The sequence below is a fragment of the Diabrotica undecimpunctata genome, chromosome 7 (assembly GCF_040954645.1).
Source record: "Diabrotica undecimpunctata isolate CICGRU chromosome 7, icDiaUnde3, whole genome shotgun sequence".
In the NCBI taxonomy this organism is placed as follows: domain Eukaryota; kingdom Metazoa; phylum Arthropoda; class Insecta; order Coleoptera; family Chrysomelidae; genus Diabrotica; species Diabrotica undecimpunctata.
Window position 1 is genome coordinate 32290008 of NC_092809.1, and position 21955 is coordinate 32311962.

A 21955-nucleotide genomic window follows, 5' to 3' on the forward strand; every position below is an offset into this window, starting at 1 on the left:
TTCACCAGGCTCAGGAAGTTCCACCCATGTGGTTACACTATGTCCCACTAAAAGGTGGACAAGAAAAAAATTAATAAGGCCAAAAAACTAAAATAATAAATCTTGAGTTAGTGACTGCATAGATTTTAAAATATTTTCTTGCCATATGGAGAATGAAAATAATTACAATATTAAATAGAAAATAGCAAATTAGCAAGGAAAAAATTAATATAATTATTATTAAAAAAAATTAGTTAAATTATATTAAAGATTATCATTATCATTCTGGCTTTACAACCCTGCGTGGGTCCTAGCATCCTCAAGAATTTCTCTTCAGTTGTCCCTATCCATCGCGTTTCTCCGCCAACTATGTATTTCCATATTTCTCATGTCTTCATCGATGTTATCAACGAAACTTTTTCTGGGTCTTCCTCTTCTTCTCTGACCAATGGGTGTATCAAGGAGCGTTTTTCTAGCTGGGTCATTTTGTTCCATCCGCATTACATGCCCTATCCACTTCAGACGTCCTATCTTAATATGTTCTACGATATCACGTTCCTGGTATATTCTACAAAGTTCGAAGTTGTATCGTCCTCTCCACACACCATTGTCATTCACTGCTCCATAGATTCGCCTTAGTACTTTTCTTTCGAAACATCCTAACATGTTTTCATTATTTTTTGTTAGAGTCCAGGTCTGTGAACCATATGTTGGGACTGGATGTATTATTGTTTTGTAGAGTTTTATTTTTGTATTTCTCGATATAATTATTGTATATGTAAGGATGAGATTGAGCCCATTATATTAAAGATACTAACTGCATATAATTTGAAGAGAAACAAGTGGGTTGGAAGTTAGGTATAAAAATTCAAATATGAAATTATAAAAAGACTTTGGATAGTTGGTAAAATATTAAATATAAACTTACCCTAAGGAAGATGTAAAGATATAAATGAATTTTAAACTGAAAATTCAGCTTCAAGTAGACAAAAAACATTATAAAAACTAATCTCCCTTCTACATTGAATATAACTGACATGACAGAAGTCAAGAGTAATCAACTGACAGATATACTTTGTCGACTGAAGTGGGGCGTAGAAATTCATGTATGTTCTATCTCATAGAACATAATGAGGTCTGAATACAGGGAATTAGAATATTAAGTGAAAATTAAAATTAGAATTTAGATTATCACCGAATATTTAGTAAATAGAAAGTTGACCGAAGAGTTGAGCGCCAAGTATTTTTAGAATAAAAATAGTTAAATAAAAGAGAAAGTTAATAAATCAATAAAATTGAAATAAACTAATTATTGAAAGAAAAATAACGAACATGTGACTTTTATAAAGTTACATCTTGTATTCGTTCTTATATTTATTTCTCTCCTTTTTTGTGCATGAGCTTCAGTATTTCTTCTGTGATCCACGCCTGTTTTATTCTTGTATTTACTTATTTGTTTAGGAACCTAGAAATCTCGAGATCAATTGATCGTGTTAAATGGTGTTTTACATTTATATAGAAGCCCCATAAATGGTTCTCTTTAATTGTGGTAAATATCAATATTTTAATATGCGTGTTCACTGTACTGCGATATTTTTATATTCAGTTGTCTTAATGCCATACATACAAGATATTTCTTCGATACAATTAGCTTTGCCTTAACCTTATAGCATTTTTTCTGACATGATTAGAAGGCCCAGAATAAGACTTAAGCGTCACTATAATTTCTGAGAGCTTATTGTTTACAATTTTGAAATTATACTTTAGTATCGTCAATGTATTTATTTTTAGAGAGCACACCTGTTAGATTCGCTTCAAAAATTTCAAGTATCTGCTGAAGAATTGTCTAAATTAACTTCTATAGCTTCAGTGCAAACTAAGGGTCTTAAAAGATACTTCCAAGAAGAAATAAATTCTGAGAAAGTAAAATCAGAACCGAAATCAGAATTAAAACAGACAAATATAGACTTAGCACCTAGTAAAAAACGAAGAAAACTGTTAGAAACTAATGAAACAAAGAATACAGATGATCCAAATATTGTTGGGTTTGATGAGAGCAGCAGTTCAGATAGTAGTGATGTAGAATCTTTTGAAGAATCAGTTGAAGTTAATAATGAAGAAAGTACTCGCGAAAATGGGATAGAAGCTGTAGAAATTAGTCCTGGTCCTGTCAAAAAGGAAGCGATAAATATCGAAAACAAACTAAAGTTAACAAGTAAAAAAAATGAGGATTCGAAAGTGGATTCTGCTTCACGAAAACCTGCAGTTTATGTAGATGTGATAAGAAGTGAGCAGATCCAAGCTGCCAGACTAAAATTACCCATATTAGCTGAAGAGCAACAGATTATGGAAGTCATCTATGAGAACTCTATTATTATAATAGCTGGAGAAACTGGAAGTGGAAAGACTACACAAGTAAGTATTTTTTTGTGATTATTGTATGTAAGTAGATGTTTTAATAATATAGAGATTTTGTACTATAGAGAGAGACATCAGGAGAGAGATTCTCTCTCCTGATGCCAACCAATATGTAGCTTCGTCATTTTGTAAAAATTTTAAACTGTCCTTGTGTCGTGTTATGTTAATGTATAATTTTTAATGTTTATGACATTCTCAATATATTGTTGGATAGGCCAAATTTGACGAAATGCCCCTGAAGATGTTCTAGGAGCGAAAGTACTTGGACACGATTTAATAAATAAGCTGTGCTCGATATCTGCCTTTTATTTGATTAAAGTTCATATAATTATTCGCTGAAAGTATCCGTTTGTCAAAATAAAAAAAATAATCACAACTATGACAGACATACATAAATTTAACTTTGATTCCTCCTTTTTTCCGTCGTATTCTTCAGATCTGGCCCAAGCGAGTATTAGCTTTTTGGAATCTTCAAAAAAATGCCCCCAAAGAAAGAGATTAGGATTAAATGAGAAAGTGATTGCAGAAATTCAGACATATTTTAAAGCCAAATAAAAACCATTCTACAAAATAGCATTTAACTGTTAGAGAAGCATTAAAATAGGTATCACCGTTAGAAAAGACTGTGTTAATAAATAAGGTTGAATTTTCCCTAAAAGTTGTTTCATTGATTAGCTTCGGGGCCTATTGAGTGAAGTGTTATATTTATATTTACTTTTGAAAATCATAGGTATGTGTAAAGTAGGTATCGTTTTAAATTAACATAGTTTTCATTACATAGTAAATTTCTTTGCTATGAAAATATAGGCGATCGGACCAAAGTTCTAACGCCAATAAAAGAGACAGTTAAACAAATGTACTATTAAATCAGCAGAAAAGATTTATCTTAAAAGTACTGAGATAAATACAGTAATCAAAAAGTATTAGAAATATCAAAAATATTCTTTTGTAATATATAATTGTTTTTCAATAGAAAACTAGAGCACACATATTGGATAACATGCGTGTCTTGTTTCATAACATTTTCGCTACCCTTTAAATTAACCTTGTAGATTCAGCAGTTTGATCAACATTCTTGGTATCGAGTTGATGTGTATAGAATCTTGATGTTATAAAAAGTGTAACAGAAATGAATCGGATCAGGATAGTTTAGTCGGTCGGTACTTTGTAATTAAACATATGTAATTTTAGTTACGCGTAGACAATGATATCACCGTGCGGATCCAAGTAAATCGCGTTACATCTTCAATTAAGTACTATATAAATCATTAACTATAAATTGTAAATAGTGAGTCATCAATAAAGATGTAAGAAATATGTCAGAATATATGTTATACATATATTTTGACTCTCCATACCCCAAAGATGAAATCGTGAGATAGCAGGAGAATGGCTAATAGTGCAGCATGCCTACTCCAGATTTAGTCGACCCACTGTTCCACCATGCAACCAGCCAGAAAGACCCGGTATAGGTAATCTCCCGGCGAACGACCAAGACACAATAATCGCGTTACAATAAATTATAAAAGAAATATGGAATCACGTTTCTACGTAAAACGTAGAGAATATTAACCACTCTACTATGCACTTTAACTCTGAGAGTTAGAAAGAGTCCACAATATTACCTACTTGGGTGCAAACGTTAACGATAACTGGGATATAAATAAAGAAATAAGAATACGCATTGAAAAAGCCAGAGCCGCCTTCTATAAATTAAAGAAAATTCTAATTAATAGAGATATTACGTTAAACCTTAAAGTCAGATTAATACGCTGCTACATATTTTCCACATTGCTGTATGGTATGGAGAGCTGGACCCTTACAGAGATATTAATGAAAAAATTAGAGGCCTTTGAGATGTGGATTTATCGAGGAGTATTGCGGATAGGTTGGGTTGATCGAATAAGAAATGAAATAGTTTTACATCGAATAAAAAAGAGCACAGAAATAACAAAAACCATAAAAATTCGAAAGCTACAATATTTCGGTCATGTAATGAGACATCCAGAGAGGTATAACCTTCTACACCTCATAATACAGGGTAAAATCGCCGGAAGGAGAGGCCCAGGCCGGCGAAGAACATCTTGGCTCCGAAATCTCCGAGAATGGTATCAAGAGACCACCGCTAATTTATTTAGAGCCGCCGTAAACAAAGGTATTATTGCCAATATGATCGCCAACGTTCGATAATCGGACGAAGAAGACTATGCACTCTTCTCTCACCATCTGAAGAAATAATACTTGGATTAAGCCAGGCTCTTTTCATGTTGGTAAACCGGTAATTTATCAGACTTCTGACCTAAGACGAATTAAAAAAAAAACAATGAATTGCGGCATATTACGTAAACATTTATATGCTGTCAGACAGCTTATGACTCTATAAACAGAGGAGATATAATTAGGGTAATGGGAGACCTAGAAATACCAAAGAGTTGGTAATTTTAACAAAACCAACTGGTGAAAGAATTTAGTGCAGAGTGAGGATCTGGGGGGAATTTTCCGAACTTTTTAAAACAAAACAAAAACTCTCCCTCCTGTATACTATTGAATCTAGCGCTGCTATATATACAGAGTGGCCCAAAAGTTAGTCCAATCATCTCGTAAATTGCTAGTCATAATTGTACAAAATTTTAGGTATACCTATTTTGGAATACGGAGATTCCTTATTTAATATTTGCAATGTTGCCAGATTTGCCGTTTCTCTTATATTATTAGTAACTTTGGTTTTTCAAATTCATCACCCTTAATATTCAGTCATTATTGGAATCTCCTATTCAATACGAGTTTAACCATACGTAACACTTACGATTTTATGTAGTCAGGAAGGTCTTAAATACATAAAACAGTGCAAAATATGTAGATTTTAATAAATTTAAAAGTAGAATGCTGTGATTTTGACATTTGTTCACCATTTACATTATTAACTAAAACTGACAGTAGTTGTATTTCGAAAAGTTCTGCAAGATAAATTGCTTCTATAAAATGGCAAAATGGCTCTTAATGAAATAGAACGAATTACTATTTTAATGATGAGGGGGTACGGTGACAGAAAAAGATCTTATTGTGAAGTAGCCAACTTGTTTAATGATACTTTCCCAAACCGTTCTCCTATTCATAAGGCGACGGTACAAAAAACTGTAAAGTGATTTGAGGAATCTGGAGAAGTAAAAGATAGATACCGATCAGGTAAACCGAAAAGAGTTATGAATGACAACAAAACTTTAGATATAATGCAAAGTTTTGTAGAAATCCACATACATCCTCCCGCAGGTTTGCACAAGTACATAATGTAGGTCGTTCTTCAGTCTTTCGTGTATTACGTAAGAATAAATTTAAGCCATACAAAATTAACTTATTGCAAGAATTAAGTGAAGATATCTTCGATGGTAGATAAGAGTTTACTGAGCTTATGATGGATAAAATTGAAAATGATTAAAATTTCGTTAACAGAATGTTTTTCCGATGAAGCAACCTTCACACTGTGTGGAAGTGTAAATCGACACAATTTGAGATACTGGAGTGGCGTAAATCGACACTGGATGCGTGAAAACCATACTCCAAGACTACAAAAATTAAATGTATGGTCAGGTATAGTAGGTACTCAGTTAATTGGGCCATTTTTTATCGAAGGAAATTTAACATCAGATAGTTACGAAATGTTACTTAGAAATGAAATTGTACCTACACTGAGAAACTTGTTTGGGGTTAATTTAATCAGATATGGTTTCAGCAAGATGGAGCTCCAGCTCATTTTGGTGTAAATGTTTAAATGTAGATATTTCCCGGACGATGGATTGGTAGACGAGGTAGAATTGAATGGCCTCAACGTTTAATGAAATTTGGGCCAGTCGGTATAATTTTGCGTTTTGGAGATTTACTTATATGGAGGGAATTTAATTGGAAGCCAGTACGACACTTATGCTGTAGAAGAAGAATTCCCAGTACTGACTGTACATAAGGGAGCGTTTCAAAGAACAGATGACGCTTTTTGCATGGAGAAATCTGTCAATACCTCCATGCTGTTGGTATTCAGGTACTGGGGTCTGTACACAAGTCAAGTCTTAATCTAAACCACATAGAATGTATGGGACACCCTAAACAGAATAATCTGTAGCAGATCAGTGCAAATCGTTGAGTATGATAATGATATATTGTGAGAAGACTAGAAAATATATACCAGATACATATGTAGCTCTAAAAGAGGCAGCCATAAAAATGGGTCTAATAATACAATAGCACCAACAAGTTAGTTTATGGTTTCAAATCCCCAAGTACATCGAGAAATATACAACAACTTGCACTTTTACAAAACGCAATGAAAACATGTTAGGATGTTTTGAGAGAATAGTACTGAGGAGAACTTAAGGAGCGGTGACTGATAATGGTGCATGGAGAAAATGATACAACCTCGAACTCTACAGAATGTAATATGAGGTACCAGATTACTTTAAACATATCGACATAAGATGTCTGAGGTGGGTAGGACATTTGATACTGATGGAGTAAAATGACCCTGTAAAACAAACACTTCTTGATAAACTCATTGGACAGAGGAGAAAAGGAAGTCCCAGAGTGAGATATCTTTCATAATATCGATAAAGACATGAGAAATAAGGGAATAGGCGCTTAGTGGAGAAAGACGATGGATGGGAAGGCTGGAGGGAAATACCTGAGAAGGCATGAGGCTGAGGAGTCAGTAGTAAATCGGCGTTTAGGTTTTTAAAAATTGTAGACATGCTCTGTTTCATTTACACTGGACTTCAAAATTTACAAAAAATTCACAACAAATATTTGATTAACTGATGAATTCGTAATAATTCGTTTAACATTTTTTGAGATTTGTGAAAGAAATATTACTTGAAAGTCAGCCGTATCAGCCTTAAAGTCGTCGTAGTTCCGACTAATTCTTCTGTTTAGGGTGTCCATACATTCTATATAGTTTAGATGAGGACTTCTGGTGGCGACTCCAGTATCTGAATACCAACAGCATGGAGATATTGACAGTTTTCTCCAACAAAAGGCGTCACCTGTTCTTTGAAACGTTCCATTATTAACAGTCAGTGTTGGGAATTCTTCTACAGCACAAGTGCCGTACCTGCTTCCAATTAAATTCCCTCCATATCGGTAAATCTCCAGAACGCAAACTGTGTTTAGAATTCTCGCAAATACTAAGCGGTCTGTGCGATGGTCTTCGATCACAAGTCAGTCCGTGGCAGGTGGATAGCTAGTCAAAATTTTGTTCCCACAATCTTAGTACAAAATCTGAGAAAACTACTGTACCATGAACATCTGATAATCTTCTAGCCAGCACTATAGAAATAAGTATATACACAAATGCTGATGATGTGGTGGTATGATGAAGCCTAAAAACTGAAATTTTTTTATGCCTATATTTGAAAAAAATATTGTAAGCAAATCTGCAGTGCATTGCACGTAATTTGCAAATAAAATAAAGAGGGTCTGGTAAATTCTTGATTGAGTGTAGGTTAAATTTTTATTGGAAATGTTTTTTAAAATTTATTTTTTTATTTTAAAATTTTTTTCCGATTTTTCTTTTTTTTGTGTAATTTATGTACTTTTTTCAACGTAGACTATTGAGCATACCTGCATTTCAGATCCAGTTTTAACGTTGCTTAGGGTCGAAGTCTTTAAAAAAATAGCGTATTTTCTACCACAGTTTCATTGGTGTATATGATTAAAATAATTTGTTTGTTTAAATATTATGTTTATATGGTATTTTTTTGTTAGGTTCCACAATTTTTATATGAAGCTGGATTTGCTCTCGATAAACAAATAGGTGTTACAGAACCCAGAAGAGTAGCTGCGATTTCCATGTCAAATCGAATTGCACACGAGATGAATTTAAGTACAAAAGAAGTCAGTTATCTAATCAGATTTGAGGGGAATGTGACTGATGATACGAAAATCAAGTTTATGACTGACGGTGTGTTATTAAAAGAAATTCAAAGTGATTTCTTGCTGAGTAAATACTCTGTCGTGATTTTAGACGAAGCTCATGAAAGGTATTTATATTTATATTAAACGCTAATTTCAGTTTTATCAATCTGAATCAATCATATGCGCAATATCCTAATCGAAGGAAACATGAACTATTTAATCACATTATTCCATTTTTAATAGTTTATTTTTTTCTTATACTTTATCCCATTTTCTCTTCAGATCTTCTGTGACTACATTTGTCCATCTTTTTTCTAGGCCGCTCCATCTGATCTTTTGCGTAATACATTGTTTATAACTCGGCAGTCCCTGTTCCGTATCACACGTCCTGCCCATTATTGGCCTTTATGTGTTTCACTAGATTTTCCTATATGACGAGAGTATCTAATTCGTTGTTGTATCTGTGCGCCCATACGTTTTCATTTTATTTCTGCAAGGATCATATATATAATTAATGATTTTGCGTTTCCACCATTATTCGCATTCCAACTTCCCTTTTTTTTTGTTCTCATTGTTGATTGATTTTTTTGACCACCTCGAAGTTGTGGTTATTTATAGTAATTTTTTGCCTTATTAGTTGCTGCTCGTACTTTGAAACCATGTATTTTGTTTTATTTTCTTTTATATTTAGACCGATCTTTAATGCAGTTTGTTCAAAACTTATCCAGAAAATATCCTTAACTTTCTTTGGATCCAGATTTTTCCTTTGTAAACATTCCATCATTTTGTCTTGTTTATTTTATCAAAAGCTTTTTCGTAGTCAATAAAGTACCAGTAGATATATTTTTGCTGATCTTGACACTTGTGCATTAATATGGTGAAACTACACAATGTTTCTCTGGTTCCTGGTCCGTTTCTGAACCAAAATTGGTTCTATCTCAAATCTCACATTTCCTGTATATTCGCTCCTAAATCATTTTTATAAATAATGTTACATGAGGTTTAAGTCGGAAATGGTTGCAATAAAAGACGATGTTACCTATTCCCCAGGAATTTTGCCTGTTAATGAATATTTGAGTGAACACGTCTAAATTTTCCTTTTCATTAAGTTTTATATATATATGAATATAATGAACTCTTATACATTTTTAACGACTTCGACCGACATATAAAATTTACAGTTGAAACAGAAGACAAACATCAGTCAATCCCATTCCTTGACACCAAACTAATACGTAACAATAACAACATAATAACAACAGATTGGTATATGAAACCTATTAGTTCCGGAAGATACATTAACTATTGGTCATATCATAAGCATAGCACAAAAATTAATCTTATAAAACAAATGAAAAACAGAATTTTACAGATTGCAGATCAATCACTCTATTATAAAAACCTAAAAATCCTTCATCAGCTCTTTCTAGACAATTCATACCCAAACACATTACTTACTAAAATACTATTCAACACAACAAATGATACATTATCTGTAACACAAACCATCTCTAACCACACACCACAAAACACTACACCTACACTAAACACAACCCCTAACACTAATTTAACTCCTTTTAAATACTTTAAATTACCCTTCATACAAGACTTAACACCGAAACTTACACGAATTTTCAAATCAATTGACGACAACATAAAAATCGCTAATTACACAGTGTTAAACATTAATTCGATATTCACCAAACTAAAAGATAAAACACCTACTGATCAATTATCTAATATAGTCTATCGTATCCCGTGCGGAAGTTGTAACAAACAATATATTGGCCAAACCAACAGACACCTAAAAAGTCGCATCACTTCCCACAAGAGTGACAGCAGATTATATCCTGATAGATGTTCCCTTGCAAAACACGTACATGATGAACACCACATAATGAACTACAGTGAAACAAAGATTCTTGCAATGGAAAATAATCTCAATAAAAGACTCTTCCTCGAGATGGCATTTATCACTCAAATGGATAATTTAATAAATAAGAAATCAGATGTTGAACATCTGAGTGAGATTTATGCTTATTTATTACACATCGAAAAACAAACATTATAAATAGACACATATAACTATTAAATAATTAATACAACACATAATGTAATTTCAAAAATTTTTCAACTATAACACACCTTACAGTAAATATTAATCAAATAAACAACTACTACGTCAACACCATGGAACTAATCATCTTCACAAAAGTCAATTAATAACATTCGATATTTGATAGTTCTAGTACTTAACCTTAATGACATTTACCGAACTAAACGTTATGTCTGTTTTATTTTTAATTTAAATTGTATTTGTTTCCTATATTTTAATTTGTAATCAACATCAACTACAATCAACATTATTCCAACAAAAAAATTTTTACTTGATGGTATTAAAATAAATCGCACTGCCATTAACCTCAATTAAGTAAGTATATAAACAACAAACTATTATTAAATTGTATTTTACCATGTTTTAAATAATTGTAGCTCTCATCTGATGATGCCAATGAAAATTGGCGAAATATAATGAATTGTTAAACAGAATACACTTGGCTTTTAATCAGCTGTATACCCAATTAACCTCAACCCCCCTTTTTCATCTACCAGTTCAGCTGTTATTTTAGAGGATATATATATATATATATATATATATATATATATATATATTTTATATATATATATATATATATATATATATATATTATATTATATATATATATATATTTTATATATATGTATACATATATATATATATATATATATATATATATATAAATATTACAAGATATCACTGCTAAATACAATATATTTTGGAGACGGCTATCGTCGTATTCCCGTTCTCCTCCACCAATCCTCCAATTAAGTTTTATAATGTCTATAAATATTATCGGATCCTCGAACTTTCCAACACTCAAAGAGCGTCAACTAATGTACATTATTTATGTAATTAAGGGAGACAGATACACAATACTTGACTTGGTTGATCATTGACGTAAAAATTCAAGGGAAAAAGTCAATAGGAAGAAGACACCATTTTTGATTCAAAGACCTGCAATGTTGGCTTGGTAAAATATCGATCTAGATCTTCAGAACCGCTGTAGCCAAGTGGATCGTCAATCTTCGAAGGAAGAGGACGCAGTAAGAAGGAGAAACTTTCTTATTTTTTGATGTTTCGTATTGCATAGTTTATTTTTGATTCACAGAATACTTGAAAATGTCCCCAGTGCCCAAGCAGGCTGTCGTCCTCATCGAGGTTGTACGGACCAACTCTTATCAATAACAACTTTTAGTTTTCAAGAAAAAAAAAACAAAAAAACAGCCGCAGCGTTCATAGATCTAACAGCAGCATACGATACTGTTTGGAGACAGGGATTAATATATAAACTGACCCGTGTTATCCCCTGCAGAAACATAATAAACCTCATTGGCAATATGCTGACAAAGAGAACCTTCCAGGTAATAATGGGAAAGAATATAAAAACAAGTGAAACTTAAATAATGACCTTTCACAGGGTTATGTGCTTGCCCCTTTACTTTTATGCTCTATACTGCTGACTTGCCTGCAACCGAATCTCACAAGTTTAAATATCCTGATGACTGGACCCTTTCAGCAAGCCACCAATACTTAGAGACTACCGAAAACATTTGTTTGTAACTCAAATAATTGTTATAATAAAGTCATCAAAAATGTCTAAGGAACATAAGTTTTTTCTCATATATACACTAATTTTGATTGGACTTTAAAAAGTGACATACTCGTATTATGCCTGTGTTTTCTTCAGTAGCATTACAGTCTGACACCTCCTTGGCATGCTTAAAATTAAATTATAAACTTCGTTTTGAGGCAATACAGTATTAACATTATGTAGATGAGGAGCAATCTGTCTGTGAGCATATCCCATACATGATCGATCGAATTAAGATCTGGCGATTGTTTTGGCCTCTGTAAGAGTGCATTATCGTCATTATGAAACTAATCTCTTATTGTTGCTGCAGTATGTGGCCTGTGGCCTAGCATTATCCTGCAGGTACCTCAAAACAGGACCTGTAGAAGTGGAAAATGGAAGGACAAGATGTTCTAAGATACGATCAATATATCGAGATTGATTCAAAGTGCCTTCTACAAAAACGGAAACAGTTTGATGATGAAAAATTATTCCAACCCACATCATAACTTGTAGACCACTATATGGACGAACACCCTGTACATGCTTGAGTTTCTCTGATTGACCAGGTCCTATCCAAACTCTCACTCTTCTTTAATTAGAGTAGAGACAAAACTTTGTCTCACATATTCACATATTCACTCTTATGAATATTCAGTTTTCTGAAGACAGAAATTGTGTCTGTGAATTTGTGAATAAGACAGAACTCCATTCTTGTAAGTCCCACTGCACGTGTTCTTGTACCCACCTTAATCTGAGTCCACGATTTCCATGACGCAACCTGGGAATTCTCAATGGACGTCAGGCGTGTAGGACAGTTTCATGTAAATTATTCCTTAAAGTTTGGTCACATACGGTAATGTTGTGGGTATTTTCTAAGGCCCCATAGAGTGCATGTGGAGTTATATGCACATTTCGACGAGCTAATCTTACCACATACCGATCATGTTGAGGAGTACTTTCACGTTGACGACTCCCATGTCTTTCAACGACATTACCAAATTGTTTATATCGAGGCTACAATCTCGAAATCACGCTCCGAGATACGTCAAAATGACGTGCAACATCAGCTTGTGAAAGATTAGCCTGAATCATATTCACAGCACTTACTATTTGAACATGTGTTAAATGCCGACGAAATAAGGATGACCGTCAAAAAAAACCAAATATATGACCTTCAGTAAGAATCCAATACATGACACTAGTATCGCAATAAACGGTGCCCAACTCGAAAAAATAAACGAATACAAATACTTGGGAACCCTCATCAATGAAACAGGTGACCAAAATCACGAGATAAAAAGACGTATTGAAATTGCCAGGTCTACCTTTATAAAAATGAAAAAATTATTTTGTAATCGTGATATTAGTATTCAGCTACGAACTAGAATGTTAAAATGCTATGTATTCAGTACTTTGCTTTACGGTGTTGAGGCATGGACTCTTAAACAGAAGAATGTCCTGGATGAGAAATTTAAGAGAGTGGTTTGGCTGTACCACTAACGAATTATTCAAAACAGCAGTAAATAAAATTAGAATCGCCCTAATGATATCCAATCTCCGATAGGAGAGACACTCAAAGAAGGAGAAGATTCATTTAATTGAACACTAATTTTATAAAAGAAGTTTGAATTTCTAGTTACATTATATTATGCTATGAAAATTAAGGATGTGTAACTACATGCATATAGTATGTAATTGTTATTTCTTTGACATACTCCTCTAGAGATTATATTCACCTAGATAAGTTGTACTGTAGTTTTTATACCCAAATGGTAATATCTCTTAATTTTCCTTCAGTTGTGATATTTCTTGTTTTTTTTTTAAACGTTATACAGATGACGAATATTGCTAATTTTGACATGTGTTTTCATATATTTCTCATATATTTAAATATGTAAATTTGTGAGAATCTTTATTAAAGTAAATAATATTTAGCATTTTTTACTTTTTATATCTGTTGCATTGAAATAATTTTTAAAAATGTCATCCTTTAGTTTAATGCGGTGCATATGTCGGGTGTTACCGCAAAGTAATCCAGCCAAAACTGCAACTGATAAAGAAATATTTATCGAATAATTCAGATTCATCATTAAAAATAATGTGGAGAGAATGATAAAACCGGAAGTGTTCCTTCGGTTGAAAAATATAAAAACACATTTACTATTAAAAGTTAATATTGTCACCCCTTACAATTTGTTTTTGTAGATCAGTGTATACAGATATATTAATTGGTCTGCTTTCCCGAATAGTCCCTTTAAGACACAAGAAAAATGACCCTCTTAAACTGATCATAATGTCTGCTACTCTACGTTTAGAGGATTTCACAGAAAACCAACGTCTATTTAAAAATCCACCACCGGTTATAAAAGTAGAAGCCAGACAATTTCCAGTGACCTGTCATTTCAATAAAAGGACCAATGAAAATTATTTAAAAGAGGCTTTTATTAAAGCTGTGAAAATTAATACAAAACTGCCGGATGGAGGAATTTTGATATTTGTTACAGGTAAGTATTTTTACACTGCTTTTTACTTAGTTTCATGTCTATCAATTTATTAGCAGTTTTCCTTACAATTTTAAAATAACCAGTCTTCTACATTAAGAACAGTAAGGCTTTCGCTGCCAGTATTTTATTAAGATTAAATAAAAAATATCAAAATATTAAAAAAATGATAGAATTCTGTTGTTTGATGACTTGAAGCAGAAATGATGAAGATGACCGTGATGCTGATGATGCAATAACAGTTAAATGAAAGCTGAAGGTCAGAACAAACGAAGACAACTAGCAGATATTATTTATTTCCGCATTTAATTTAATATAATAAACAAAATTACCATGTGAAATAAATAATAATGGAGAATTAAATTAAATCATATTGGATAATTTTATACAACTTTTCCTATAAAGTCCTGAGTTTTCAGTTTCGTATTCAGAACTCTCTGATGTCATGTTGACATTTTCGCGAACTACGAACTACTGTACCAAATAACCAGTCAGATGGATATTTTATTCAACAAAAATAGGACACTTCATTTAATTTTATTTAATTACCTTGTGATTTATTTAGATTAAACATCAAGACCAATAAATGTTAAAATAAGTGAACATCAATCTTATATCAAAAAGAGAAAATTTCATATATCTCAAAAAGTTAACACGTATTAGAAAATGAACATAGAATTCAATGGAAAAATTCATGTGTGGTGCTAAAAGAAACAGATGGTAAAAAGAGACAAATCAAAGAAGCTGTCCTTATTATATTAAATGAAACCAATAGTTGCCAATATTAAAAGAGGAAATAAATAAAAAGAAAATCTGTACAACTATAAATCATCGAGAATACAACATTTATGTTTTAAAGTATAATACATGTAAAGTTGAATTTGATATTAATATTGGGAGTAAACTAAATGCAAAGCCAAAACTTACCATGTAGAGGACTTATCTTAGAGTTTTTCCCGGTTTTTTACATGATTTACTATGGGATCACTAACTGGAGAATTTTACTGTCATCATTGCATGTGGTTATCTTTTTAAAGATAAATCACATGCTATGATTTTTCTGACGGGTAAGTTAAAGTTGATTTCATGTAATCGAATTAACTATACTTCAATCAAGTCATCACAGGCATGCAAGAAACTCATAAACTATTGACAATATTGTTTTATAGTCATCTACTTTAAAATGTATAATATATAAATGAATTGTCAATATGAATGAGTCAGATAAAATTAAGTAATTAGAAAAATTTTATTACCAAGTAACAAAAGCAAAATTTGTTTAATTTATATTTTGAGATCTATTTCCAACGTCAAAATAAACATATTTTAAAGTAAAATGGTGGCTTATTTCCAGTAAAAATAGTAAATTTTATTTAATATTAGTTGGTATAATAATACATACTTTTTTTTCTACTTTTGTCATCGCGTGCCTTAGTCTGTGGACCAATGAGCATGTCGATGCGTATCGCCCAGCCTTTCTACCTCCTATGCAATTTATGATTGGCCGATGGACTTGGAAAAGCACATATCGATACGAAATAAAGTGTATAAAAAGACCGCCGCTCTGAATGAGAAACGAAGGTTTCTCGACTCCATCCTCGTGTTCGTAGAGTTTATGTGATCTAGGCTTCCGCTTAGCGAGAAGTTTATCGGGGACTCTGCGGTCGACAAGGTGCCACCAGCAGCCAGAATACTTTAACAGTCCGAGGTTTATTTCTTACGTGAATTTGTCGTACATGAATATTTGTTTAGTATTTTGTGCACAGTGGATGCCTTGAGTCTTACAGAGACCTTGGATGCCTTGAGTCTTACAGAGACTTCACACCTCGCCGTGTGGCCACGTTCACACTCCTCGAGAGGTACAGGAACGTCGGCATAGTGTTGACTCTGCGACGGCATTTCACTCCGTATCGCCACCTCTCGAGAAATAATTGGTAGTCCTATAAGGACGGTTACTATATCTGTAAAAAGGTTTTGGCGGCGAGTTGTCACCGCAGCTCGGCGACTAAGTGAGAAGTAATTTCCAGTCCCCTTGGGGCTTTTATTTACTTCTGACCGTCAGTGGACCAGTGGAACGCTGTGTCAGTTCGACACAATCTGAAATAGCTATAAGACAACCTGTCTTTCCCTATCTCAAAGAGCGTGTCTATCTGGCCAGGGAACGTTCTCTCCGAGCTGCTAGCCGGCCTCTGCGAGGTAATTGTAAGTCCGTTGCCAGACTTTTCTTTAAATCGACAAAAGGTAGGCCGTCAGTCAACAGTCGCCGGTTCTTGTACCCCCCTGTGGTTCGAATGATATCGTAGCCACACGGCTTCGTAGTCATTCAAGCACTAAAGAGCTTTGGAATCGTCTTCGCTTCGACGTCTTCTTAGATTGAAGAAATGTTCACTCACGTAATAATAAAACGCAGAATCGTAGTAAAGGCACTCGGCCAACAAGGTCTAGCAGGAGCTAGTGATGTAGACAATTCAATCCGGATCGGAAGATGTACTGCCTTTTTATACACTTTGTGTTTGCAATTTAGCAGCGATCTTCCGCCGGAATGACAACGGTGATTGACCGGCCAGAGTGACAATCTGCCTCGTGATTGGTCACTTCTGGCGACACTTTACTGATCAGAAAAAAAATACTACTAAATATGTACCAAATTTTCTAGAAGTTAAACGCCAGTTAATTGGAATTTGATTGTATATAACTGTTTGCATAAAAACAACGAATATTCCGCGTGGCAAAAAACCACTTTAGGATCCCCTGTCGTTCGATCAGAAATTGATTTTATTTTCACTATTACAATACGTAATAATTATTATTATATAATAAATAGGTTTTTTTGGGACGTTACTGATCAGATAAAATAATACCACTAAATAAATACAAAATATTCTATAAAATTATCCGCCAGTAACTTTAAATTTGACTGTAACCGTGGTTACTGCAATTAATTTCATTTTAGGTCAACAAGAAGTGAATTATCTAGTGCGAAAACTTAAAAAAGCTTTTCCTTTGAGGCACAAAAATAAAATTCTTCAACAAAATGAGCAACTGAAGAAAGGTGATAAAGTATTTGAATCCGAAGATGATGACTTAGGTAGGTGTACATTTATTTTTTTGTTTTAATTTATTATTTATTACATACTACTTTGAGGTAACGTTAAAAAATGGAATATTTAAGTATGGATGTTAACTCGCCAGAGATGATGAAATTTTATAAACACATAAAAGCCAGTGGACCATTTTTTCATCTTTATTCTGTTTTTTTTTTTCGGTGAATCTAAACATTTTTGTGAATAAGATTTATAGCGTCAATTGTTTTATCATCCAATTAAATTACAAAATTTAGTAAAACCATTCATTTTTATAGTATATTTGGGAATATGAATAATTCGAGGAACTTGCCAATCTTTCTTTGATTTTTTTTCTGATTTACAGGCAAGAAAAAAACACCAAAGAATAAAAATAAGATAAAAATAATCCCAGAAATAAATTTAAATGATTATAGTATTCCTGGCGATAATGAAAATATAGATGAGGAATTCTCAGACCTTGAGGATGACGACGATGACAAAGTTGAAGAAACAGTTATATCCAATGCCCAGCCTCTGTGGACTCTTCCCTTGTATTCATTATTATCCACCAGTCAACAACAAAAGGTGAGTAAAAAGTTAATTAGCTTACTGCATTTATCTAGTCTGTTCACAGTAAGTCATTTTTTATCGTCGATGTAAAAATTTAATTAGCGTATACTTTCTTAAAACAATAAACTAGTACCAGACAAAAAAGGAATAGCAAGCATTTTTTTTTAAAGTTTATCAATCCAACCCAAGTTATCAAAACCTAAAACTGAAATTTCTTCAACAAAAAATATTTTTAAGCCATGTAGTATCCCTATTGTTAATATTTATATAATATTTATTTAAAACAAGTTTTTCCAAACATATGATCCAGGGCCTATCAACATTTAGGTACCTATCCACAAACAAAACAAACTAAGAAAATCCAACATCTTATCATCCAATTTTTAACATGTAGCAAAGTGATGGAGAAAATTATAAATTACAGATTAATGTCGTATATACACAATTCCAAATTTTTCTCCCCACACCAAGGTAGTTTTCACACAAGAAGGTCTCCCGTAGATAATTTAATATTAATCGAATCCGAACTGCGCGAAGTATTTTTGGAAAACTAAAAATTATTAGCAGTATCAACATTTAAAAATTTAAATTCCTAAAAATCATAAAACAATGGTCAATTCAAGGTAATACCCTGGTTTTCCAAAATTTTTTAAATGAAATTTAAAGTAGAGAAAATGGATAGTGCAAGGCACTATTTTTGGCCACTATAAGTGATATTTTACCTATATACCTACCAAAACTGCTAGGTTACCATAGTATAACATAAAAATAATCATGATAGACGGTAATACAAAAATGGGAATCAAAAAGATCTACAAATCAATAAGAGGTAGGCACAGTAAGCATAATGAAAGAAATAAAAATGGACAACGGCTAATGTTGTAATGTAAAAAGAAATGGTGGTCAAAAGTATCCAATTTTAAAGGAAATAGATATACAAAAGGAACTTCAACTTGACCGGATAGTAAAACAGTCAACGAAATAGATTGTGCTTATAGAAAAAAAAAAACATGTCAAATATATCACCAACATGGAAAAAAAAGAAAGGGCGCCCAAGGAAAAGATAGTATGACAGTGTTGTAGAAGATGTAAGATCTAATTGGCGTTATTGACTAGAAATAATTACGAAACGACAGAGGTGAATAGAGAAGAATAGTAAACGCATACGGTGGAATCAGACAATAAAAAAAAAATGAAAATGATTGATGTGAATTGTAATGTAAATTGTATGTAAGTAATGTAATGTAAAATTTGTAAAATGTAATGAAAAATTGGACCATCCACCCTAGGCCTACAAGGTCTGTTGAGCAAATAATATAATAATAATAATATATTATAGAACTGTTCACCCAACACTGGATTCCATTTTTGAACTGAAAACACTGGATTTGTAATATTCAATAAGAGAAAATATCTATTTAAGCATTACCCTTTAATTGACTATATTAGACGAAACCAACGTTATAGATTTCTTAGGAATCTACCTTGACTCTTCCTTAAAGTGGCAAGCCGTTATTAATAACATAATTGTAAAGTCAGATAATCCACTAAGCTTCTCTAAAATCGAATATGGGAGACGTATACTACAAATTTATTAAACCTCTATTAATCACTCCGAAGATACGGCCACTTTAATGCAATTAACGAATAACAATGGGTGTAACACTACGTGAATCCTATTAAATAGATCTGTTAACCTGCATTTAATACGGGCCTGCAAGTAAATGAAAATAAAACTAAGATAATGGCATCAACACCCAACAATAGAGCCAGAAACATCGGCCACCAATTCACGGTTGATAATTCTACCTTTGAAGTGGTGGACAAATTCACATACTTAGGCTCCCTGATCACCAAGGAGAAGACTGAGTAGACATATGAGAAGCAGAAACTTAAGCCAAAAAACAAAAATAACCATATACAAAACCCTTATACAACCAGTGTTGACATATGGGTCGGAGACATGGACCATTTCCAAGGCAGATGAAAATCTGCTTATATTTGAACGAAGGATCCTGAGAAGAATATTTGGTGGCATCTGTGAAAATGGTGTTTAGAGAAGGAGGTACAACTACGAGATATATCACAGATATAAACATATATTTGGTGGTAAAGACGTAGTATCCTTTATAAAAATAGGAAGACTAAGATGGGCAGGACATCTGGCAAGATCACAGCAGAACAACCCTCCTAGAAGAATCCTTATGTCACAACCTGTGGAAAGTAGAAATAGGGGTAGACCAAAACTCAGATGGAGGGATGGTGTAGATGAGGATGGTAGACAAATAGGCGCAGCAAACTGGCAACAGTTGGCAATTGATAGAACTGACTGGCGTAATAGACTTGGGCAGGTCGAGGCTCTTTTATAGGGCTGTAGCACCAATGATGATGATGAGATCTGTTAACCAAATTTTCCCTGTCCCTCTTAATGCTTTCCACGCTTCCCCATGAATATCATCTGGTCCAACTACTTTTCCTTTCTTTATTTTTTAAACTATTTGAACCACTTCTTCGTTTTGTTATTTTGTCACCATTACTGTATCCGTTACTCAACTCAACACAGTTAAGTTGCAGAGGGTTGTCTGTCAAATTCTTCATTTAATAACCTGTTAAAGTACTTTTTCCATCGCTTTTTGGCATCTTTTTCGTAAATTAGTACAGTAGACTCCCTCTATAACGAGAACTGAAATGGCAGACTAATTACCTCGTTATAAGCGGATCTCGTTATATCCAACAACAATAATACTGTGCATACATATGAATATGTAGTTTTCTAAAACATTAACTTTCTATAGTGAAGCCATTCGGAGCAATATAAGATGCTAATAAATATTGTTTGAATGGCGTTTTTGAAAAAAAAGTTGTTTACTTTTATTGTCAATGATATACGTTAAAACAAAAAAACTGTATTCTGTAAGTCTGTATAAAGCGTATTTTCAAGAATAACATAAACTATTGCGTCTGCAATTGGAAGAAGTTTGTCATTTTTGACTGCTCTAAATTGTCCAGTATTCTATCTATCATATTTTCTAAAGATGTGAAACAGTTTTATGCTTCTTCATTTGCGTTTTTTCTTTGGATAAAGTTTCTGACAACCTTTAAAACACTTTCCACATCTTGTATATTAGGACCTTATTAGGTGTGAATGGTCAACCTCCTACAATGACACTTGTGAATCATAAATTGTAAATTTCCAACTAAGAATCATAAATTGTAAGAATGTTATTGCGGGCGGCGCAGTTAAAAAGGGTATTTAATTATAGCTACGGCCGGGCAAAAACGTAAAAAATACGTTTTTCAATCTTAATTTATCTCGTTATAATCAAATTTATCTCGCTATAGAGGGTTATAGCTCAATAGAAATTGCACGAGACATCTAATGTACCTCGTTATAAGCGAAATCTCGTAATACCCGTGTTCGTTATAGAGGGAGTATACTGTATTTTACTATTTTCATCTCATCTAATCTGATTAAAATCTTTTGGTTTTCTTTGCTCTATAGTTGGCTATTATATATATATATATATATATATATATATATATATATATATATATATATATATATATATATATATATATATGCTTCTCCTCCCCTGGTATCAATTGGATCGATCGTTGGAAATTTCATCTTGATTTTATTATTTCATGACATTTTTATTATTTCATAACAGAATTGGAAGCAAAATATGTCGAGGTATTATTACAATATTATAATATAGGTATTCTTTTTATGTACCTTTTTCGACTTCAATGTATAAGGTGATGTCTTATATTCGAATCTTATTTATTGATATATAATATACTTTACACTGATGTCTTGAGTTCGAATCCTAACTCCTCCGTCTTCTTG

The 21955-nt window shown here is 32.8% G+C and overlaps 1 protein-coding gene across 1 annotated transcript in view; it reads left to right on the forward strand.

The window, feature by feature from the left end:
- The window catches only part of kz (putative ATP-dependent RNA helicase kurz), a 49092-nt gene that overhangs the window by 6303 nt on the left and 20834 nt on the right, over window positions 1-21955 (forward strand). Inside the window, exons 3-7 of the mRNA XM_072537016.1 lie at window positions 1771-2394; window positions 8146-8420; window positions 14175-14473; window positions 17424-17558; window positions 17900-18120. Of these exons, the coding sequence (XP_072393117.1) occupies window positions 1771-2394; window positions 8146-8420; window positions 14175-14473; window positions 17424-17558; window positions 17900-18120 (1554 nt within the window). The remainder of the gene's footprint in view (window positions 1-1770; window positions 2395-8145; window positions 8421-14174; window positions 14474-17423; window positions 17559-17899; window positions 18121-21955) is intronic.